Consider the following 25,212-nt stretch of genomic DNA (forward strand, 5'->3'; position numbering starts at 1 on the left):
GTTTTTCTGAGTTTCAAGATCTGTAATCTCAGCCTCTCCCTAAAAGTGCAGTTTATGAGATTCTTAACAACAGAATGTAGCCTTCCTTTTCGTAGTTAGTGATGAAAACAGATTCTTCCAATTCTTCCAAGCATCACCATTGTTAGTGTCTTCTATGCTCTACGGTTCCTTGATCTCTTTTTATGGAATTTTTCCCAGTGAGAGTTAATACTGGTAATGTTCCTCTCAGGGGCCTCAGCAATCTGAACTCTTCCTTCAAGATATGTTTTGTTGCTTCCCCAGCGCGTATGCTCGGCGGTCCGGGCAGCTAGAGCGTCCCTCCTACTGGGAGCCGCCTGTGACCTTCTCGCTTGCGCTTGCGGAGCGATGCTGCCGGCGGCTGCAAGCCTCCTATGGGGGCCGTGTCTTAGGCTTCGAGCCACCGCCCTCCGCCTCGCCAGACAACGTTGAAGATCCAGGATGTGGGGTTCATGCCGATGGGTGGCATGGTGCCTGGTGCTGTCCCTGCCGCAGCAGCCCCCGAGGCAGCAGAAGAAGACATCCCCAAACAAAAAGAACGGACGCATTTCACCGTCCGCCTGACAGAGGCAAAACCTGTGGACAAGGTGAAGCTGATCAAGGAAATCAAGAACTTCGTCCAGGGCATCAACCTCGTCCAGGCAAAGAAGCTGGTGGAATCCCTGCCTCAGGAAATCAAAGCCAACGTGGCCAAGGCCGAGGCCGAGAAGATCACGGAAGCCCTAGAGGCAGTGGGCGGCACCGCGGTTCTGGAGTAGCCGCCCAGAGGACTGTGGACAGGGGTCCCGGGCCCCGAGTGGGGCTCTACCCGCTCCTCGCGAAGCACCCAGGCTCAGCGGACGGAGTGGCCTCGGAGCAGAACTGGGCACCCGCACCACATGGCCAACTCCGTTCTGGGACAGATGTGGATGGACCTGCTGAGATGGGGAGGGAGGAACAGCCACTGCCCGTGCAGCCCCAGGGAGGACTCTAGAAACTACCAAAAGTGTACATGCCCCGCTGTGGCCGCTGGGAAAAATGCATTGTCCAGGCAAAAAAATATATATATGTTTTGTTGCAGCCTGGCAAAATAGAATAAACACAGAATCTGGAATTTGGAATTTGGAGCTCTGAGTTAAATTCCACCTGTGCAAGTTTCTAGGCCTACCTTGAACATGTTGTATAACCTTTCCGAATCTTAGCTGCCTCATAAGTAAAGTGTAATAATGATAATAAAAAACAAATCTCAAGGGGTAATCTTTATAGGATCAGATGAGATAATAAATTTTGGAAAGTAAGAAACCCCATATAAATATGTCATCATTACCTAGCCCTGAATAGCATTAATCATTGTTATTGCTATTATTGCAACTGACTCTATAATTATTTGATTCAGTATTGCCAGATTTAGGAATACTCCTGTCCAGATCTCATTTCTGAAATATAACACTGCATCTAGAAATATTATTTATTATTATTAGAAATGAAAATAACTGTTAGGAACTGTAACTTGTTCGTGTTGACAAACACACCCTAAATAATTAACTTGAAGTTCTTAGTTCTTAAACCTTACCCACATGAAGAACTGTGTAACATTTAAAGAAATTGTTTCGCAAAGTCCAATATGTGGAAGGCTTTTTACAACTGGATTTCTGTAGAATATGGGCACGGCATAATTTGTCTTTTCATATATTCAAGTTTATTTTGTGTAAGAAGTAGTCTCGTTTTACATTTTACAGGAAAGAGAAAAATGGGGATAAAGTTTTTGTCTGTCACTCATAATATTTATTTTTACCAGATTAGAGTCTGATTGGGTAGAGAATGCTGGGCATGGAGAGCAAATGTTGAACGATTAATTGCTTCATTCCTGTAGGATCATTTTACTTCCACAGTTAGCACAGTTCTTCTGAGATCACCCTAATTGGCATTTAATTCTAGGTTGAAAGCACAAAATGTCCTCTCAAGCCATCCCTCCTCATTTATGAAAGCCCAAATTAAAGATCCTAATGCCCAATTTTCATGGCATACTGAGTGAAAGGAATTGTCAAGATGCCTGACTTGTCATTACACCAGAGGGAAATATAAATTGTTCAAGTGAGCCAACCAAAATGATAATCTGTGGATTATATAGCGGTTTATCGCATAGGAACCCAGCTGCTCCACAGTAAACCCAAACTGTACAGTCTGCGATTTGCTAGTCTGGAAATGAGATGGAACACTAATGTCAAGCTATTCTCTTGGATATACTCTCCAAAAATGCCAGTAAAACATGGTTTCCTGAGGCTTGTATTTCTTTTCCCCATACAAGTCTGAAAAGAAAAGAGATTTAGCCACCGCAGGTCCTTACCCTGTTCAGGCATAGATGCTGGCCCTGGCTGCCCAATAACCTACTCCTTCTCCACAGAGGACCAGACAGTCATGGAGAGCAAATCTACTTTCTCTTCCAGCCTTTCACATTTTTGAAAATCACCATCGTGTCACCTGCAAATGTCTCTTCTCCTGGATGAACATGCCAGTTTCTTTTTGTAGTGTGCTCTAGAGCGTCCATCACCATTTTTTTTAATTGGAGTATAATTGCTTTACAATGTTGTGTTAGTTTCTGCTGTACACCAAAGTGAATCAGCTGTATGTATACATATATCCCCTCCCTCTTGGACCTCCCTCCCATCCCCCCACCCCCATCCCACCCATCTAGGTTGTCACAGAGCACCAAGCTGAGCTCCCTGTGCTATACAGCAGGTTCCCACTAGCTATCTATTTTACACATAGTAGTGTATATATGTCAATCCTAATATCCCAGTTCATCCCACCCTCCCCTTCCCCCTCTGTGTCCGCATGTCCATTCTCTACGTCTGCGTCTCTACTCCTGCCCTACAAATAGGTTCATCACATTCCTTCACCATGTTTTTTTGCTGTCTTCAGGACCTCATTAAATGTGTCAATGTTAAAGTGTGCTACAAAGGAAGTTAAGATAATGCTTCAGGCATGATCTGGTCATCATGGGCAGTAATGACAATGAAACCTCCTGGACACATCATATTTCTATTATTCTAACTAGAGTATATTAGCTTTTTTATACCATCTCCCACTATTGACTTGTATACAGCTTAATGTCAACTAAAAATCTTATTCCGGGCACAGCTTTTAAGTCACAGCTCTACCATTAGGCTTTTGTTCTACTGGAGACAGGTAAGTCATCGGTTTGTTCTGCTTTGTCCTTTCTTAGACCTAAGTAAAAGCTTTTATGTTTATTCTTATTAAATTTCATCTTTTCTGAAATACCCATAAATCTATACAGTTACCGTCCCTGTCTAATTTACTTCTGAATTCCCCTTTAATTCCTGGCATATAATAAACACCCAATACATTTTTTTTTTTAAACAAATGCTTGGGCTTCCCTGGTGGCGCAGTGGTTGAGAATCTGCCTGCCAATGCAGGGGACACGGCTTCGAGCCCTGGTCTGGGAAGATCCCACATGCCGCGGAGCAACTAGGCCCGTGAGCCACAACTACTGAGCCTGCGCGTCTGGAGCCTGTGCTCCGCAACAAGAGAGGCCGCGATAGTGAAAGGCCCGCACACCGCAATGAAGAGTGGCCCCCGCTTGCCGCAACTAGAGAAAGCCCTCGCACGAAACGAAGACCCAACACAGCCAAAAATAAATAAATAAATAAATAATCCTTCCCTCTACTTTAAAAAAACAAAAACAAAAAAAAACCAAACAAATGCTTGAATAAATAAATCTGTTCCATTGTCCCAGGCTACTAAGATCTTTGGGGGTTCTGGTTTTAGTAGCCAATGTATTACCTTTTGTTCCAAATTATGTCATCCACAAATCTGATCAATAGTCTCTCTATGTTCTCACTGAAGTCGTTCAGTAAAATACTCCACCATTATTTGGTCAAGGACAGAGCCCTCTGGTGCATTTTTAGAGACCTCTCTCCAGCTCAGTGTAGGCCCATTATTAAGAGACTGAAATGAGAGAAATGAGATTGCCTTTTGAGAGTTAAACCATAAATCAATACCTACATACAGAGCAGGGATAGCAAAGTCGCCTTAAAAAGAAGGCATGAAGGGGCTTCCCTGGTGGCGCAGTGGTTGAGAGTCTGCCTGCTAATGCAGAGGACACGGGTTCTGAGCCCTGGTCTGGGAGGATCCCACATACCGCGGAGCAACTAGGCCCGTGAGCCACAACTGCTGAGCCTGCGCGTCTGGAGCCTGTGCTCCGCAACAAGAGCGGCCGCGGTAGTGAGAGGCACGCGCACCGCGATGAAGAGTGGCCCCCGCTCGCCGCAACTGGAGAAAGCCCTCGCACAGAAACGAGGACCCAACACAGCCAAAAATAAATAAATAAATAAGTAAATTTATAAAAAAAAAAATAAAAAAAAAAAAAGAAGGCATGCATCCAGGCCTGTATGATGTTCCCAAAACCTAATCGAAGGTACTAACTTGTCTTAAGAACATGTCAGTCACAAGTGATTGGGGAAGAGGGAGACAGTATTGAAGATCGCACCCAGTCTTTGTCTAGAGAGCAAGGCCCAGTCAGGCCAACTACAGGATGTCTGCTTTGGAGATGGACAACACAAGGCTTTGAGACCTTGATGCCATTAAACATTGGAATGGTTTAACTAACTCCACCTGCTCTGATTTCATTATCACCAAGCTGCCTGCCACCTACCTTTGTCATTTTGTGACTTTGGGTAACTCACATAAATGTTGTGTTCCTTTGCTTCTCATCTGTAAAATAGAGATACTCACCATACCTATTTTGTGGAGTTTTTTTTGAGGATCAAATGGAGTCTGGCTATAGGTACCCCTCAGTACATGTTAGCTAAGGAAGGGAGAGTGAGTGTGGGTTAGACCTGTATGAGAGTCCTGACAGACTACTTGGTTGATATTCACGTTGTAAATTAATAAACTGGTATGAAGAGCTTTGTTCACATGAGGCAGATTCCTTTAGTTAGAACTGGGATGCAATAAATAGCATATTCAGGAGTTTCTTAGCCTGCACGTTTGAGGTCTTCTGATAACCCAGAGAATGGAGTCTCCTTGGCAGCCCCTGCCCTTACTGGGCACCTTTCTTTTCAAATTTCTACAGAGTATAGTTTGATTTTGTGTTTTGACCCAATCTGAGAGTCTTTGTATTTTCGATGGGGGTTTTAACTCATTCATATCAATTATCAAAATTAATAATCTGATATCAATTATATGAGCTTATTTTATTTTTCTTACTATATTTTATTTTGTCTTTTGCCATATGAACCACAATTTCCTTATTTATGTTCATCTTCAAGTGACTTAAAATATAAATGATATTTTTAACTCCTATTTGGGTTTCTTTGGGGGTGACTGGAGGACAAAAGGGAGAGATCTAGTTTTTTCAGCCTTAAACAAGGAGAAATCTCCTGGAGCCAGTTGTTTGCTAGCAAACAGGTGGGGAGCTTCTCCTTGGTGCCCACTGTTGTCTGCTTGTTGGTAGAATCCCAGAATAAGCTTTCATTTTCTTCTTATACAAACAGTGCAGGACAAAGAACCCCCAGAGTGCTTTCAACTCTCATCTCTGCCTAGTGTTGCCCTTCATCCCAACTGCAATGTCTTCTGCTTCCCCATTGACCAAACTGCATTATTAGGCTGAGGGTTCCAAAGAAATGTAGGACGAGCAGAGGAAAGCAGGGAGGGAAAAGTGTGGAATGGCCCTGGGACTTAAAAAGCAACTCATTTGTAGGAAGGGGTAACTTCTTTCCATTAGCCTATGGAGACACTGTATCTTTGAGGCAGGAATACCAAAAACACCCTACCATCTGACTTCTACCACTGCACCCCTGATCTGCTTCTGGTGGTGGAAGTACTGCTCGCAGCCCAACAGATTATCAATCACATATTCAGTCTCCATCACAGCTAGATTTTCTCATCTTTCCGCATTTCATGAGTATTGCAACAGGAAGACAAGGAAGGAAGAAAATTAGGCACATCTCGTCAGTGATCAAATTCCTTTCTGATTTCTGCTGTTTCCCAGGATAATGTATTGTGAACATAGAGTAGTTTCTGTGTTGTTCTATAAGCCCACGAAAGGCAGCATGACATAGTGGTAAAAAGCATAGATTTTGGAATCAGACTGCCACTGGCTCAAATTCCAGGTATTGAGATGTGTGACCTAAGGCAACGCATGTCACTCCTATAAGGCTCAGTTCTCCCATCTGTAAATTGGACCTAATAATGCCTAACTCAGCATTTCTGTAAGTAATAGAGCGAACATGTATAAGGGGTTTACACTTTATAAAGTCACTCAAAAATTATATTTATTAAGGTGTCTTCAAAATACTGTGAGTAGTTTAGGGATTCCCCAGCTTCCTCTCTCTTGTCAGCAAGAGATCTGGGAAGGATGTGGGGTAAACAGAGCCCAGCCCTCCTGCTCTCTCTCGCTTCAATCAAAGCAGCTCTGTTTCCATCTGTTGTGCTTCTATATGACATTTCTTCTAAACAAAAAGTCTCTGGTTAAAACAAATTTTAAAATCACAGTTGAACAATCCAATGGCTCACAAAGACTGGGAAACCGAGAAATATATGGGGGCTTTATTATTTGCAAAGGAGCCTGTGCATTCACCCTGGTGCATTCACCCACCAAGGAAAGGATGCCTCCCTTCTTCCTCAATTTCTCTGCAGCTCTTTAGCCCATAAACCAGTTACCCCATCATTTTACTTATTTATATTTAATGTTTTAAATTTATCTTTTTCCTAGAAAATGTGGAAATATACATAAAATAGGAAAAACATTTAAAGATTATTCCTGATCTGGGAATTCCCTGGCAGTCCAGTGGTTAAGACTCCATGCTTCCACTGTGGGGGGCATGGGTTCGATTCCTGGTCAAGGAACGAATATCCCGCATGCCACACAGTGCAACCAAAAAAAAAAAAAAGATTATTCCTGATCTTACCATCCAGAAATAAACAATATAATGTATTTTTACAGAGACTTATGCATAGATTTTGGTTTTGTTTTTTAAGCGAGTTGCGCTTGCGCATCTTATACAATTTCTTTTTACTCTGCTGTTTTCATATAATATCATAAACATTTTTCTATATATCTATATTCCTTCTTTTAAATGGCACTGTAATATTTCATCCAGCGGGTGTCCTATAGTTTACTTAGCCTTTTCCCTATAGTTTACTTAGCCTTTCCCCTATAGTTGGGCATTAAGATTGCTTCTAACTTTCTTACATTTAAATAACATTATGATGAATATGCACATGAAACATTTTTTAAATTATTACTTAGGGCGGTTTCTTTTATATAAACTCATAAAAATAGAATCACTGCATCAAATAGCGTAAATAATTTAAAGATATCGATAACCTTTGCTTTCTAAAAGCCATATAAATTTGCACTATCTCACTCATAGTGTTCCTGTGTCTGCTTCTTGCCCTCACCAGCTTTTTTTTTTTTTTTAATTTTTTTTATTTTATTTTATTTTATTTTTATTTATGGCTGTGTTGGGTCTTCGTTTCTGTGCGAGGGCTTTCTCCAGTTGCGGCAAGTGGGGGCCACTCTTCATCGCGGTGCGCGGGCCTCTCACTATCGCGGCCTCTCTTATTGCGGAGCACAGGCTCCAGACGCGCAGGCTCAGTAATTGTGGCTCATGGGCCCAGCCGCTCCGCGGCATGTGGGATCCTCCCAGACCAGGGCTCGAACCCGTGTCCCCTGCATTGGCAGGCAGATTCTCAACCACTGAGCCACCAGGGAAGCCCCCTCACCAGCTTTAGTAGCCCATAATATTATATTTTCCTATGACTAGAAAGTAAAACCCAAAGAATAGAAAAAAACACAAACTACCTTCAGATTTTGTTTTCATTTGTAGTAATACCAACCTTTATAAGATAAAACAAATGAGAGTAAGTCTGATTGTGATTACATTGTTGGGAATTTAATTCTAGCTTCCCCAGGTGGAAAGTTAATAAAGATATATCTACAGCTTAAAGTAATATACGTGATTCAAGAAAAATGACATTACTCTCCTTGCAAACTAGTTCTTTATACTCTCTTACCATTCTCTTGCATTGGAACCTGGTGAAAAATTATACAATTGGATACTCATAAGATTATGTGCAAACATTTACTTTTATCCAAAGGTTGTTTTCAATATTACATCTGTAAAGTCATGAAGTTCTGCTGGTTTACAGAGTAACATATAAGCTACCTGAAATAACAACTGAAAATAAGTGGTAAGGAGCATTGCTACATGAGCCTTTATTTTTAATGGAATGTAGATAATCTCTAATTTTTCTCCAGAACAAAGACTTGAGCCTAGTTGGCAGTTAATTGCCACAAAAAAGTATTAGAGTGACTTTCACTCTAGAATGCACCTTCCCACAACGAGAATACTCAAACAGTATCAGAACCTTTTCTAGGTAGTCAGGTAGAAAAAAGCTGCACATTAAGGAAAAATGTACAAGAGCTGAAGCCAAGCTTTCTGCCCAAATAGTGAGGAAGATGGTACCAGACATGAACAACAACCAAAAAATCTCAGCCACTGGTGCCAACAATTTTCAGTGACCTCTCAAGGAGGGTTCCTCTTATATCCTTTGACTTCAACCATACCTGTGCCATGCCGCATCCTTGAGGCCAGAGCTGGTGAGACAGGTAATGATATTACACAAATATCTGTTGGGTACTTTTTAACTCTAAAAAGGTTAAGAATTGCCACTTTATGTCTCCAATTCTAAATTAAATGGAAAAGTGGAAACTAAGAAAGCATAGCAAAGCTTTCATACCCCCCATGTTTGTTCATAGTATAGATTAATACAATGTATTCCCTGTCCCCCAATCATACGTGAATAGTTTTCAGTTTTGTCCAGCCAAACTTTTCAATCAAACAAGCAACAAAATAGACTTTTCATCCATCTTCTTTTAAAGCAGATGAAGAAAATGAAATGTCCTGAAGGCAAACCACCAAAGGGAAAAAGACAATACAGAAAGAGCTTGGGTCATTCACAAGCTAAAAGATCAGACACAGACAGACTGACAGATAAGACCAAACTTAGCTTTCTATGACATCCCCCTTTCTCTTCCTTTGATTACTGATGATTTTAGAATCTTTTTCAATAGATTTCTGTCCCATTTAAAGGGACATAGATGCTATTATAGATAGTTTCCTGAAAACTACATGTTAAATGATCTAAAGTCATCACTGCAGTAGTTTATAGCCTTGGTCATGCATTAGAACCACTGGAGAGCTTTTAAAAACAATGTCCCAAGCCAACTAAATCAGAATTCTGCTTGGGCAGCATGCTATGCCCAGGCCTCAGTATTTTTTAGCTCCCTCAGCATTGAGCTGTGTAGCTAGAATTGGAGCCCGTGTTTCTGTGGCATAAAAAGTAAAATCTCATAAGACCCTGATTGGTCACAGTTGTTTATTGTTCAGATTGAAAAAAAGTGATAGGGAGGGACTAAAAGGTATATTTTAGGAAAGGGGACTTAGAGATAACCTAATTTTATTCCCTCATTTTAAGTGTTAGCAGGGAGTCTCCTTTCCTTTAATATGCAAATTCTAATGACTTTTGAATCACCCATGCTTGAAGTTTATTTACCAAACCTCGTTTGTAAAGAATTCTCTTTCTCCAGATACTTCTCGGAATCCTCAGATAATGTGCACACCTTCCCTGGGTCCGCCCGTTCACACTTTCCCCAAGTCCCTTTCCACCTCAGCCAGGCATTTGGCTCCAGGCTGCTTGCCCTCCTCCTCTGAAGACCACTGGCTGCTCAGCCCTCTCCAAATAGCCCCCTCCCAAACACAACTCAGTCTGTATTTTCTCCACCTGCAACTCTCAACACAATTTCAGTGCTGATTTGGGCTTGAACAACAACAACAACAAAAGAGCATCCCATAACTGCCACTTGTGAGGCCACCCTCAAGGGTACAACCTCTCCCTATTCAATCCTTTCCTTCCCTCCCTTCCTTCTCTGGGGTCCCTTGTGTCATCTCATGGCATCGGGAGAAGCACCTGGTTCTTAGCCATCATCCCAAATTACCCTAAAGGAAAGCAATCTGCAGCCACGCCATTATGCAGAGACCATTGGTTCCATTCATTAAGGGAGCAGATTAGCTCATTGGAACCACACCACCACCAAAGCTCCCTCCATGAAAAGGCCATTTACTTCAAACCCCCTTGATCTTCAAGAATAAATCCATTCAAACTAGCCCAACCTTAAAGGAAATTTTATTGGAGAAATAACAGGGGTATTTATTTCACAGAAGTCAAGAATCAGCAGAACAAAGCTGGGTCTCATGAGCACTGGAATCAGGAATCTGGAAAATCAGGACCTCAAGTAGTTTTCTCTATTGGTCCAAGATCAGGTGGCCTCTTTCTTCCTTCTTTCTACGCATAGAGACATAAGGGAGCATGATGGACTTGGGAGACTCTATAGTGCCATTTGCCTGCAAGGCAGGGAACCAGCTGAGGGACAGACTGAACATGGGGTTGGAGAACCAGGCAAGGCTTGGCACATCTCAGGCACCCAATCAATATATATGGAACAAAAACAAACAAGCAAACGAAACACACACACACACACACACACACACACACGCACACATATATATATATACATGGAATAGGTGCCTGACAATGACTTTTGTTTGGGAGATGTTGTCAATTATTTAAGGGCAAAGGACCAATAGGAAATTGATTGGTGATCAGAAGAAATATCTGGCTGGCAATAGAGATTTGTATGACCAGCCTGAAGTAGTAGTTTGAACACCGAGTCAATAAATCACACAGGGAGACTACATAGAGAAAAGAAAAAAGAGGCTAAGGACAGATGCCTGGGGATACACTGGCATTTAAGGGATAAGTAAAGAAAGAAGAAGCTGAGAAGGAGAATGATCAAGACTAGTGAGAACAGTAGGAGGAAAACAGAGAGCAAGCAGCACTGCACAAACAACAGCAGATGCGTCTTCAAGAAGAGAAAGTGGAGAAAAGAGACAAAGGCTGCCCTGAAATCAGTGCTGGGAACCAAGAGGCTCTTTCGCTGCTCTTGATGAGCTTTGGTTCAGAGGTGGGCTGGGCAGAGGCCAGGGTGTGTGTGCTGGCTTGAATGGGCTGTGGGAATGTGGGCAGTGGGTGGGACCACTCCTAAGAGGGTACTCTCCTTGCTGTTTTCACACAATCTATCTCATCTAATCGTCACAGAAATCCTGTGAATCAGGGATCCTTACCCCTATTGATAGATAAGAAAACAAACTCGGAGAAACTTTTTTAATAATCCAACCTCCATTTCTGATAGTATAGCGGACAGATATTTTGTCTGCACACAACCCTCCTAGAGCAGAACTAAAAATGTTCATTTTATTGCTATATTTCATGCCATCCTGTATGATAACTATAAATATTTTAATATATTTAATATTAGCATTTTTTAATTTCCAAGGTTACATAGCTAAAGGAGACATTGCCTATATTCAAACTGCAATCTGTCAGACCAAAAATTCACATTCTTTGTTGGTTAGTTGCTTTGGGGGGATTTTTTTTTAACTTAAATAGTACAAGTTACAATTTAAAATGCCAGAAAATATCAGGTTTTTCTTCTCTGATCCTATTTCACATCATTTTTCAAGTGTTGAAATCAAAACTGAGCACTGTTTTCTAAGCATAATCTGAGCAACACCAATCTGCTCCAGATGATTGCAGATCTACTGAGTGTTTTTTCCTAGCATCTTCTCTGGAACTGAAGTTAGCCAATTCCTTACTGTTTGAGGCCTCTGTAACTATCAGATTGTGCCTTCAGTTGCATTGAAAGTTGATCCAAAGTTCAACTAACTTCACTTCCTGCTAATCCATACTCCCAAATGTTCTTTTTATCTTTCCAATGGCTATACACGATTAGGACAGGCCTAAAGCTTGCACAGGAATCCCGGAAAAAATCATTTTGGGTCAAGCTCAAGGTTTGAGGGGTCTTATGTTGATTAAAACCTTTGTAAATGAGTATGAAGAGAAGAGAATGATCCCTGACTTCACCCACGCTGCTAAGGAAGATGCTGGTCAAGGCACAAGAGTTACCCAAAGCCTTGACCATGGCTACCTGCAAACTACCCCAACTGTAATTAATCCAGAACCTGCCTGGTCATGCACTGACCAGGGAAAGTCCTGGAATTTGTCAGAGATAGGTTATTGTGAGAGAGAAAAATAAACAAATGGGAATTTTCTTTGCTATGTTTAGGAATAATCACTTCTTACTGTTTGCCTCTCCATTCAAGCATGAAGAATGAATGTCAAGAATCCCATGCCAGCCTCAGGAGGAACAAAGCACAGGGTTTTACTCTGAAACAGACTAACATTCAGCAGAGCTCTATAGCAAAATTATTCTTCACATTCCCCACTATGTATTTTACAGGAAGAATATGATATTGGGCATGACCATGAAATCCTAACATCCCAATGTATGTAGTAATCACTAACATAAGTAATGTGTGGAATAGGTGTGTCTTCTGATCTTTTTCAATGAAGAGACTGAATTTACAAATTCATTTCATATTTAGAAAACAAAACTGGGTATACAATAGGATCAAACTGTTGGAAAATACACATAGATGTGAAATTCTATCAAATGAAAGTGAATATTATAATTATTATAATAATAGATTATTTAATTTATTTTTTATTTTTGTAGACTACATTCCATTATAGGTGATTACAAGATAATTCCTTGTGCTATACAGTAAATCCTTATTGCTTATCTATTTTATATATAGTAGTTTGTATCTGTTAATCCCATACTCCTAATTTATCCCCCTTCCAGTCCCTCTCCCCTTTGGTAAACACAAGTTTGTTTTCTATGTCTGTGAGTCTGTTTCTGTTTTGTATATACATTCATTTGTGGGTTCTTTTAGATTCCACATATAAGTCATATCACATGGTATTTGTCTTTCTCTGGCAGACTTATTTCACTAAGCATAATATTCTCTAGGTCCATCCACATTGCTGCAAATGGCAGTATTTCATTCTTTTTATGGCTGAGTAATATTACATTATATATATGTATATATATACACATATTATATATCATATTATATACACACATATATATATTATCTTCTTAATCCAATCATCTGTTGATGGACACTTGGGTTGCTTCATGTCTTGGCTATTGTAAATAATGCTGCTGTGAACACTGAGATGCATGTATCTTTTCGAATTAGTGTCTTCATTTTTTCCAGATATTTACTCAGGAGCTGAAATGCTGGATCATAGGGTAGTTCTATTTTTAGTTTTTAAAGGAAACTTCACACTGTTTTTCATAGTGGCTGCACCAATTTGCATTCCCACAAATGTAAGTGTAAGAGGGTTCCTTTTTTTCCTCACCTTCTTCAACATTTGTTACTTGTAGACTTTTTGAGATAGCCATTCTGACAGCTGTGAGATGATACCTCATTGTGGTTTTGATTTACATTTCTCTAATAATTAGCAGTGTCGAGCATTTTTACATGTGCCTGCTAACCGTCTGTATGTCTTCTTTGAAAAAATGTCTATTCAGGTCTTCTGCCCATTCTTTGATTGGATTGTTTGTATTTTGATATTGAGTTGTATGAGCTGTTTATATATTTTGGACATTAACTCCTTGTCGGTGGCATTGTCAACAAATATTTTCTCCCATTCCGTAGGTTGTCTTTTCATTTTGTTGACGCTTTCCTTTGTCGTGCAAAAGTTTTTAAGTTTAACTGGGTCTCATTTGCTTATTTTTGCTTTTATTTCTTTTGCCTTGGGAGAATGAGTTAAGAAAATACTGCTATGATTTATGTCAGTGTCCTGCCTATGTTCTCTTCTAGGAGTTTTATGGTTTCAAGTCTTACATCTAGGTCTTTAAACCATTTTGAGTTTAGTTTTGTATATGGTGTGAGGGAATGTTCTAATCGCATTGCTTTACATATGGCTGTCCAGTTTTCCCAGTACCACTGTCTTTTGAAGAGACTGTCTTTTCTCCATTGTATATTCTTGACTCATTTGTCATAGATTAATTGACCATAGGTGTGTGGGTTTATTTCTGGGCTCTCTATTCTGTTCCATTGATCTATGTGTCTGTTTCTGTGCCAATACCATGCTGTTTTGATTACTTTAACTTTGTAGTCTGAAGTCTGGGAGGGTTGTACCTCCAGCTTTGTTCTTTTTTTCTCAGGATTGCTTTGGCAATTCTGGATCTTTTGTGGTTCCATATATATTTTAGGATTATTTGTTCTAGTTCTGGGAAAAATGGCAGGAGTATTTTGAAAGGGATTGCATTAAATGTGTCGATTGCTTTGGGTAGTATGGCCATTTTAATAATATGATTCTTCTAATCCAAGAGCATAGGATCTTTCTATTTCTTTGAATCATCTTCAATTTACTTCATCAATGTTTTATAGGTATAGGTCTTTCATCTTCTTGGTTAAGTTTTAAGACTATAGGTCTTTCATCTTCTTGGTTAAGTTTTATTCCTAGGTATTTTATTCTTTTTGATGCAATTTTAAATGGGATTTTTTTTCTTTCTGATATTTCATTATTAGTGTATAGAAATGCAACAGATTTCTATATATTGATCTTGTATCCTGAAACCTTGCTGAATTCATTTATTAGTTCTAATAGTTTTTGAGTGGAGACTTTAGGGTTCTCTATATAGAATACCATGTTATCTACAAATACCTCTTCCCCTTCCAACTTGAATACCTTTTATGTCTTTTCTTGTCTGACTGCTGTGACTAGGACTTCCAATACTATGTTAAATAGAAGCAACGAGAGTGGGCATCCTTTTCTTGTTCTTAAATTTAATGGGAAGGCTTTCAGCTTTTCGTCATTGCATCTTACATTGACTGTGGTTTTGTCGTAAATGGCCTTTATTGTGTTGAGATATGTTCCCTCTATACCCACTCTGATGAGAGTTTTTATCATGAATGGATGTTGAATTTTATCAAATGGCTTTTTCAGCGTCTATTGAGGTGAATAATAGATTATTCTTAATTTCCTATTTATATGTCTATATTTTCTAAATGTTAAACAATGAGCATGTTATTTTTACAGTAATCGCAAAGTAAATGTTTTTCCACAGTCATTTTTTCATGGTTCACAGTTATTGTTTGCATCAATAGGTTATAGGGCTACAAGGAGGTCAGACAATGTGTGATTCAAAGATCAGAACAGGGACTAGTGAAAGTTCCAGAAGACAGATCTGGATCAGCATAAGGCTAAAGTTCCTAATAAGTCAAGTTCTTCACCAACAGCAAGATCTACCTTGGGAAGTAATAAAATTCAGTTTTTTTTCTCACTGTTCCCTCTCTATGCCCACAGACAGACAGAGGATGGAGAGGCTGCACCCAAGAGTCAGTATGACACAGACAGCCCCACTGGAGAGACTTGGAGCCAGACAGAGATGCTATTTCCACGTTAATAAAGAATTAGCAGTGGACATTTTGCACAGAATATGAAAGAAAATAATCCTTGATAGTAATACAGTACATTAAAATTTTCTGTTACATGAACTTTGAAATTTGCAGATTAGAGACAGAATTTTTGGTCAGTAGTAAAAAGAACGTGAAACACAAATAACAATCTTCCTACCCAAACACCTGTGACAAGAATGATATGGAGTAAAAGAAGGTCAGCAAAGTCTAAACTATAAAACAGGAGAACTCCTCCTGCGTTACGGCAGAGGTAACCTGGCTGAGTGTTTCCACTAATATTTTTAATGAAGATAAACTGGAAATTAATAACAGAACCCTAATGTGTGATTGATGAATTTAAAGTCTACTGAATTAAATCCTTTGGTAAGACATAAAACTTTTGTTGCTTGTTGAGGATGTAGTCATTCTTCACAAATCTTTTCTACTGTTTTCAAACTGCTAAGGAATAATTTCAGAAAGATTTGATACGCAGCTATCAGGACTGGGTAGATCAAGTTTCTCATGAACACACTGAGGAAAAATAGGAAACAAAACACTTGAAGAAGTAAGGTTTGCCAAAATTTCTGACTTAATGCACAAGTTAGAGTGAATTTAGCAGAGTGTCAATCACACTTTCCAAAACTCCAGGAAGAACATTTCAGACCATGACTAAAGAAAGTTACTCTTTAAAAAAAAAAAATCACAGTTCTAGGTCAATTAGCATGTGACCTTGACACTCCTTTGCAAAAGACAAATCAACAATCTATTCAATGACAGTGTTAAACAGTGATATCTAATGGCTCCTGTGCACCAAAACCTCTGTTTACAAACTTAATACAAATATCTAATTCTTTGAAACATTCCCCTGATGGAATAGATATAGTAACTAACTGGTGTTCTGCATAGCAGTGCCTCAGTATTTTCCCACATATAACAGAGTTCTTACTAGTCCTAAAAGCCAGAAACATGTTTTATGAGATCTCAGTTTTCTCTAATTACCTAAATATATGACTGTAAAATCTAACAAATTTTTAAAATAAAATTTATTTTAAACCAGTTTATTTTGTAAAAAGAAAAACATACCCTTTAGGGCAGTAAGGAGACTCTGGCAATCCCACTAAAGTTCCATAATTCCAGGAAGAATTGTGAGACTCGCCTTTTAAAAGTTTGGCACCATGGTAGTTTCATTCTCCTTGCACCACACGTATGATATAATTTTCAACAGGTAAGCACTCACTGCCTGGAGGAATGAAGCCAACCTCTCTGGATCAACTGAACACAGCGTTACTGGGAGCTTCTGGACCGCAGTGATAGACTACTCGGTGTCAGCTGTAGGTGGTAGATAACTATTGGATTGATTCAGCCTGGGCCCCAGGTGGCTAATAGTATTTGAGAATACTAGTAGTTTTTTAATTCGACTGACTTCTCTGGGAAATACTCAGAATCATTAACTTTAATTTGAAGAATAAAGACTGTGAGCAAGAGTCTACAAAGGGGACTCCTGCCACCGTACTGTTTCATAAAACACCTTTATTTTAAGACATTTGGGAGTGGAAGTGGGATAGTAAAAGAAGAGAAGATGAAACACTTCTTTCAAGTTCAAGTGCCGTACCCTGGCTCCTCTTAGAGAAAGGCTCTAAACCGAAATCAAAGAGCACTTTCTAAATGTGAGCAGATTTGGTATAGTTATATGTACCTATTCCTTAGGGAGAAAGTATAAGTTTAATTAGACTCTCAAAAAGGTTAATTACCCAAAAATGTTAATAGTCACTGCAATGTGTGACCTAATTTGTGAATTCATGGTTTGCAAGATTTAATTCTGTTTAGTGAAGAAGTCTAATTAAAAACAAACACAAGGGGGGGCTTCCCTGGTGGCGCAGTGGTTGGGAATCCGCCTGCCAATGCAGGGGACACGGGTTCGAGCCCTGGTCTGGGAAGATCCCACATGCCGTGGAGCAACTGGGCCCGTGAGCCACAACTACTGAGCCTGCGCGTCTGGAGCCTGTGCTCCGCAACAAGAGAGGCCGCGATAGTGAGAGACCTGCGCACCGCAATGAAGAGTGGCCCCCGCTTGCCGCAACTATAGAAAGCCCTCGCACAGAAACGAACACCCAACACAGCTAAAAATAAATAAACAAACAAACAAACAAACAAACACACACACACACACAAGGGCTTCCCTGGTGGCACAGTGGCTAAGAATCTGCCTGCCAATGCAAGGGACATGGGTTCGAGCCCTGGTCCAGGAAGATCCCACATGCCTGAGAGCAACTAAGCCCGTGTGCCACAACTACTAAGCCTGAGCTCTAGAGCCTGGGAGCCACAACTACTGAGCCCACGTGCCACAACTACTGAAGCCTGCGTGCCTAGAGCCCGTGCTCCACAAGAGAAGCCACGACAATGAGAAGCCCGTGCACCGCAAGGAAGAGTAGCCCCTGCTCACTGCAACTAGAGAAAGCCCGCACACAGCAACGAAGACCCAACACAGCCAAAAATTAATTAATTAATTAATTAATTAATTATTTTAAAAAAACACAAGCTTGTGTCCAGTGTGACACAGATGCCTGGTCTCAGAAGGATATGCTCACTTGTATGTCACATATTTCAGGTTTCTACAGCTGTGAGTAATAAAGGTTTTGTGGTTACATCAGAGGCAAACCTATGACTAGGTACTCCTTTTCATAAATTAGGAAGTTGGGATTAACATATATGCACTACTATATATAAAATAGATAATCAACAAGGACCTACTGTATAGCACCAGGAACTCTACTCAGTACTCTGTAATAACCTCTATGGGAAAAGAATTTTAAAAAGAATAGATATATGTATATGCATAACTAAATCACTTTGCTGTACACCTGAAACTAACACAATATTGTAAATCAACTATATTCCAATATAAATTATTTTTTTAAAAAAGCAGTTGTCTCTTACCATATTCGTTCATTCCAAAAATATTTATTGAGCATTTAATGTATGTGAGACACTGTTCTAGATGTCTGGGATACATCTGTGGAAAAAACAGAGATTTCTGCCCATGTGGAACTTGTATTGTAGCAGAGCGAGATAGACAGTAAACAAAAGACTTAATACATGAGTAAAGCATATAGTATGTTAGAATGTGGCAAGTACTATGGAAAAAAGAAAAAGTAGATCAGGATCTGGAGTGCCAGGGGTGGGCTTGGGTTGGGTTGCAATTATAAACAGAATGGTCAGTGAAGATCTCTTTGAGGAGGTCACATTTGAGCCACGACAGGTGAGTTTCTAGATAAGAGCCCTTCTAGGCAGGAGGAACAGCCAGCGCAAAAGCCTTAAGTTGACAGTATTCCTGGGGTGCTCCAGGAAAAGCAAGGAGGCCAGCATGGCTACAGTGCAGGGAGCAAGGGGGGGAAGCTATAGGAGACGGCATCAGAGAAGTAATACAGGTGCAGCATTCAAGACCTTGGGGGCCACTGGAAGGGATTTGGCTTCCATGATTTCACTCTGAGCTTGGGATTCACATGGCATCCTCACAGGTCTTTGTGGCACAGATGGGTGCAGTTTCCTCTGGACAATCAGTGGTGACCCACAGGCTGCTTTTGAAGGATGGTCTCACCCAGCATGGACAGAAGTACAGAAAATAGGGCTCCTGTGTAGACCGTGGCTGGAGGTTACTCAAGGCCAGCTAGGTGGTGTCTGGATCCTAGCACTGCTCCTACCCACAGTATCCCTCCAGGTCCAGACCCTGGTCCCTGTTCTCACACACTTTAGACCTGCCCGTGCTCTCATCTCTTTCCTTCTCCCCAGCCCAGAGAATCCTTCCTAACCTCGGGAGTGGGGGGAAACCTGACTCTTCCTCATGAGAATTTTCTTCTCCATCAATTTCTATGCATTGAGGTCTCTCCCCTTCCTCCTTCTCCAGATGTAGGCAAAATATTGACTCAGATTTTTTTTTCCTATTTCTGTGTGTCACTTCATTCCCAAATAAGTGGAGGCAACAAATGCAGCACACTTGTCTAGATAAGGAAAAGGACGAGCCACAGGGTAAAAAGGTATATCAATAACAAAGCACACCAACGAATATTTTTAAAATACTCTCAAAACATTTATTTCAGACAAATCATTTGTTCAACAAACTTTTACTGTACACTTTCCACGAGCCAAAATATATGCTAAATGTGAAGAGCCAGCTATGAATGGAGACTAGTCCCTGCATCCAGGACCACATAGGCTAGTGGGAAAGGAAGATGGGTGACAATAAATTACAGCATGTGAAAGGTGACAGTATAGCACAAAGCATGCACAGACAGAAGTTAGTCTCATGAAGACAGCATGCAGTAATTTGCAATGTAAGCGTGATTTTTCTAACCACAGGCAACTGCTAGCTAGTGCTGGTCATTCAAGTGAGGAGATTTAAGAAAGAGGCACTTTTAACCAAAATAAAGAAGTGCTAGATTTCCAGCACTGAAGTACAGAAGATCACATTTCACAGGGACTCAGGTCTGTGACATGAGCAAGTCCTCCTCATGCTTTAAATGGAGACTAGAAAAAAAAGTTGTTCATGGAACTCTTTCGACATGTCTTTATCCAGTGCAAAATGTGCTCCTAAAGTGAGGAAGCAATCTAGTAGGAGTTGAAAAGTCAGTTAAGATTTTGATGGGAGGATAGACACCGGAAACATAAAACTTGATGGACATGTCAGGAGAACGTCAGCACCCTGGTCAGCTCTTCTCAATTTGAGTCTTCATCCTCTCACAGGTCATGTTTCTGTGTATATGGTTCACAACACACACTTGCAAATGATGACTTCCCCACAAAGTACGGGGGGATTTAGGAACATTTTTCCAGTCCCAGTTCTCTGGGGAACCAGTGTGGCTAAGGCAATTTTTCTGCTCCTCGTCTGTATGTCCCATGCCTCTCTTTTCCCATCTCTATATAGGGATGTCTGGTTCCTGCCTCAGTTTCCTTCTTACTCATCCGAAAAAGCTCTACCTTTGCTAATGGATGATGCCAAAGTATAACGTTTAAATACTAAATTATTATCAAATGACACTTTTCGAAAGTTTTAGTTCTCTCCCCCTACAGTTGCCTTTGCTCTTTGGCAACCTGGGAGAGCCTGGACGAAGCTGCAGCTTTCTGTCTTTTTGACATGACTCTCCATTTGGAGGCTCATGAGTCTCGGCCAAAATGAGCTTTATTCTTCTGTTGAGATGAAATGAAATGTGTAAACCCCTTTTTTGGTTCGGAAAAGGCACTTTCTGCCTGGAATGTGATCTGAAAACAAACTCTCATTGCATAGCATTAACTATCTCTCTAGAAACAGGAACTTGGGACTGGAATGGCTAATCATGAGATTCCCTCTATCAAGGTGGCTACACGGGGATACAGACAGGCTCCTAGAAAGCACTGTTGGAGGACAGAGGAGGAAGCATTTAAAACAGCCTTGAAGGGCCAGCAAAGTTTGCCCCCAAGAAAAGAATTATGAGCTGACTTTTGAAAAATGGGAATATGTTTTTCACTAGGATGACATGAGACCCAGAAAATGATAATTAAAAATTTCTAAGACTGCTGAAGGATATGGGTGAGGGTTCAGACTTCAAATAAGAAAAGCAAATTTTCCAAAGATGATATCATAAAGCAGAGGTTAATAAACTGTACTTGTGTCACTGGACTACATGGACTGATAAGGATTTGAAGAGGAAATGAAGGGATGACCAAAAAGGCAGAGTCCCTTCCCTAGTTCACCCAGAGCAGCTTCGTTGTGCATATTGTGGTTTCATCAATTAAAAAATCCTATTAGAAAAACATAGTAAACATATTAATGATTTTTTTAAAGATTTGAAAAACATAGTATTGGAAAATTCATCCTTTGTCTCTTTAAACACAGCACCATGGTAAGCCATAGACATTCCTCTGAGAATATTCGACTGTGAGAGTTAGACAAACGTGTGTCTGCATGTCCTGACCTCACCGTGGGGCACCAGCACTTTCTGGCTCCTCAGACCTTAACTGTGAAATGATATAACTCCTGGGCCCAAACAGAAAGCTGCGTGAGGTTCAAAGAATAGGAAAGAGAACACTGTGAGCGGTAAGACTGAGATCTGTGGGAAGGGGCAGTGCCAGGCCATCCTCCCAGCCCAGTCTCCTTTAGCTGGGGCTCATGAGCAACAAATTGCCCCTCCCTGGCCTTCTTTCACCCTGCTGTGGCTTCCTGTTCAGTGTGCATTTCAGACCTGATATTAGCCAAAGACTCTTCTAAGTTGCACTTGGCATGTCTACAACCAAGCTGTGGAGTCCCTATGACTCTAACTTTGAACTTTCTGGATGATTTAAGTTCCTCCTTAAAAACACATGTTCTCACTTCACAGGGGTCCTCATAGTTTAAAAAATATGCACAACTGAAGTAATACCATTTCGACTCCTAAAACATGCCCCATATGATGATCAATGATATTTCGTAAATTCTAAAGGAATTACTTGGAATTTTTTTTTTTCAAACATCTTTATTGAAGTATAATTGCCTTACAATAGTGTGTTAGCATCTGCTTTATAACAAAGTGAATCTGTTATACATATACAATATGTTCCCATTTCTCTTCCCTCTTGCATCTCCCTCCCTCCCACCCTCCCCATCCCACCCCTCTAGGTGGTCACAAAGCACCGAGCTGATCTCCCTGTGCTATGCGGCTGCTTCCCACTAGCTATCTATTTTACATTTGGTAGTGTATATATGTCCATGACACTCTCTTACCCTGTCACATCTCACCCCACCCCCTCCCCATATACTCAAGTCCATTCTCTAGTAGGTCTGTGTCTTTATTCCCGTCTTGCCACTAGGTTCTTCCTGGCTTTTTTTTTTTTTTTTTCCCTTAGATTCCATATATATGTGTTAGCATACTGTATTTGTTTTTCTCTTTCTGAATTACTTCACTCTGTATGACAGACTCTAACTCCATCCACCTCATTACAAATACCTCCATTTCATTTCTTTTTATGGCTGAGTAATATTCCATTGTATATATGTGCCACATCTTCTTTATCCATTCATCTGTCGATGGACATTTAGGTTGCTTCCATGTCCTGGCTATTGTAAATAGAGCTGCAATGAACATTTTGGTACATGACTCTTTTTGACCTATGGTTTTCTCAGGGTATATGCCCAGTAGTGGGATTGCTGGGTCGTATGGTAGTTCTATTTGTAGTTTTTTAAGGAACCTCCATACTGTTCTCCATAGTGGCTGTATCAATTTACATTCCCACCAACAGTGCAAGAGTGTTCCCTTTCCTCCACACCCTCTCCAGCATTTATTGTTTCTAGATTTTTTGATGATGGCCATTCTGACCGGTGTGAGATGATATCTCATTGTAGTTTTGATTTGCATTTCTCTAATGATTAATGATGTTGAGCATTCTTTCATGTGTCTGTAGGCCATCTGTATATCTTCTTTGGAGAAATGTCGATTTAGATCTTCTGCCCATTTTTGGATTGGGTTGTTCGTTTTTTTGTTATTGAGCTGCATGAGCTGCTTGTAAATCTTGGAGATTAATCCTTTGTCAGTTGCTTCATTTGCAAATATTTTCTCCCATTCTGAGGGTTGTCTTTTGGTCTTGTTTATGGTTTCCTTTGCTGTGCAAAAGCTTTTCAGTTTCATTAGGTCCCATTTGTTTATTTGTGTTCTTATTTCCATTTCTCTGGGAGCTGGGTCAAAAAGAATCTTGCTGTGATGTATGTCATAGAGTGTTCTGCCTATGTTTTCCTCTAAGAGTTTGATAGTGTCTGCCCTTACACTTAGGTCTTTAATCCATTTTGAGTTTATTTTTGTGCATGGTGTCAGGGAGTGTTCTAATTTCATACTTTTACATGTTCCTGTCCAATTTTCCCAGCACCACTTATTGAAGAGGCTGTCTTTTCTCCACTGTATATGCTTGCCTCCTTTATCAAAGATAAGTTGACCATATGTGTGTGGGTTTATCTCTGGGCTTTCTATCCTGTTCCATTGATCTATATTTCTGTTTTTGTGCCAATACCAAACTGTCTTGATTACTGAAGCTTTGTAATATAGTCTGAAGTCAGGGAGCCTGATTCCCCCAGCTCCATTTTTCGTTCTCAAGATTGCTTTGGCTATTAGGGGTCTTTTGTGTTTCCATACAAATTGTGAAATTTTTTGTTCTAGTTCTGTGAAAAATGCCAGTGGTAGTTTGATAGGGATTGCATTGAATCTGTAGATTGCTTTGGGTAGTAGAGACATTTTCACAATGTTGATTCTTCCAATCCAGGAACATGGTATATCTCTCCATCTATTTGTATCATCTTTAATTTCTTTCATCAGTGTCTTATAATTTTCTGCATACAGGTCTTTTGTCTCCTTAGGTAGGTTTATTCCTAGATATTTTATTCTTTTTGTTGCAATGGTAAATGGGAGTGTTTTCTTAATTTCACTTTCAGATTTTTCGTCATTAGTGTATAGAAATGCAAGAGATTTCTGTGCATTAATTTTGTATCCTGCTACTTTACCAAATTCATTGATTAGCTCTAGGAGTTTTCTGGTAGCATCTTTAGGATTCTCTATGTATAGTATCATGTCATCTGCAAATAGTGACAGCTTTACTTCTTCTTTTCCGATTTGGATTCCTTTTATTTCTTTGTCTTCTCTGATTGCTGTGGCTAGGACTTCCAGAACTATGGTGAATAATAGTGGTGAGAGTGGGCAACCTTGTCTTGTTCCTGATCTTAGTGGAAATGGTTTCAGTTTTTCACCATTGAGGACAATGTTGGCTGTGGGTTTGTCATATATGGCCTTTATTATGTTGAGGAAAGTTCCCTCTATGCCTACTTTCTGCAGGGCTTTTATCATAAATGGGTGTTGAATTTTGTCAAAAGCTTTCTCTGCATCTATTGAGATGATCATATGGTTTTTCTCCTTCAATTTGTTAATATGGTGTATCACATTGATTGATTTGCGTATATTGAAGAATCCTTGCATTCCTGGGATAAACCCCACTTGATCATGGTGTATGATCCTTTTAATGTGCTGTTGGATTCTGTTTGCTAGTATTTTGTTGAGGATTTTTGCATCTATGTTCATCAGTGATATTGGCCTGTAGTTTTCTTTCTTTGTGACATCTTTGTCTGGTTTTGGTATCAGGGTGATGGTGGCCTCATAGAATGAGTTTGGGAGTGTTCCTCCCTCTGCAATATTTTGGAAGAGTTTGAGAAGGATAGGTGTTAGCTCTTCTCTAAATGTTTGATAGAATTCGCCTGTGAAGCCATCTGGTCCTGGGCTTTTGTTTGTTGGAAGGTTTTTAATCACAGTTTCAATTTCAGTGCTTGTGATTGGTCTGTTCATATTTTCTATTTCTTCCTGGTTCAGTCTCGGCAGTTTGTGCATTTCTAAGAATCTGTCCATTTCTTCCAGGTTGTCCATTTTATTGGCATATAGTTGCTTGTAGTAATCTCTCATGATCTTTTGTATTTCTGCAGTGTCAGTGGTTACTTCTCCTTTTTCATTTCTAATTCTATTGATCTGGGTCTTCTCCCTTTTTTTCTTGATGAGTCTGGCTAATGGTTTATCAATTTTGTTTATCTTTTCAAAGAACCAGCTTTTAGTTTCATTGATTTTTGCTATTGTTTCCTTCATTTCTTTTTCATTTATTTCTGACCTGATCTTTATAATTTCTTTCCTTCTGCTGGCTTTGGGGTTTTTTTGTTCTTCTTTCTCTAATTGCTTTAGGTGCAAGGTTAGGTTGTTTATTCGAGATGTTTCCTGTTTCTTGAGGTAGGCTTGTATTGCTATAAACTTCCCTCTTAGCACTGCTTTTGCTGCGTCCCATA

At 40.1% G+C, this 25,212-nt stretch overlaps 1 protein-coding gene across 1 annotated transcript; it reads left to right on the plus strand.

Annotated features, from left to right (window-relative positions):
• Positions 1-444: 444 nt before the first annotated feature.
• LOC103005909 (39S ribosomal protein L12, mitochondrial-like) lies at positions 445-927 on the plus strand. The gene has a single exon (XM_057527760.1). The coding sequence runs from the start codon at positions 471-473 to the stop codon at positions 774-776; it is 306 nt and encodes a 101-aa protein (XP_057383743.1). The 5' UTR covers positions 445-470; the 3' UTR covers positions 777-927.
• The last annotated feature ends 24,285 nt before the right edge of the window (positions 928-25,212 follow it).

The sequence above is a fragment of the Balaenoptera acutorostrata genome, chromosome 14 (genome assembly GCF_949987535.1).
Source record: "Balaenoptera acutorostrata chromosome 14, mBalAcu1.1, whole genome shotgun sequence".
NCBI lineage: Eukaryota > Metazoa > Chordata > Mammalia > Artiodactyla > Balaenopteridae > Balaenoptera > Balaenoptera acutorostrata.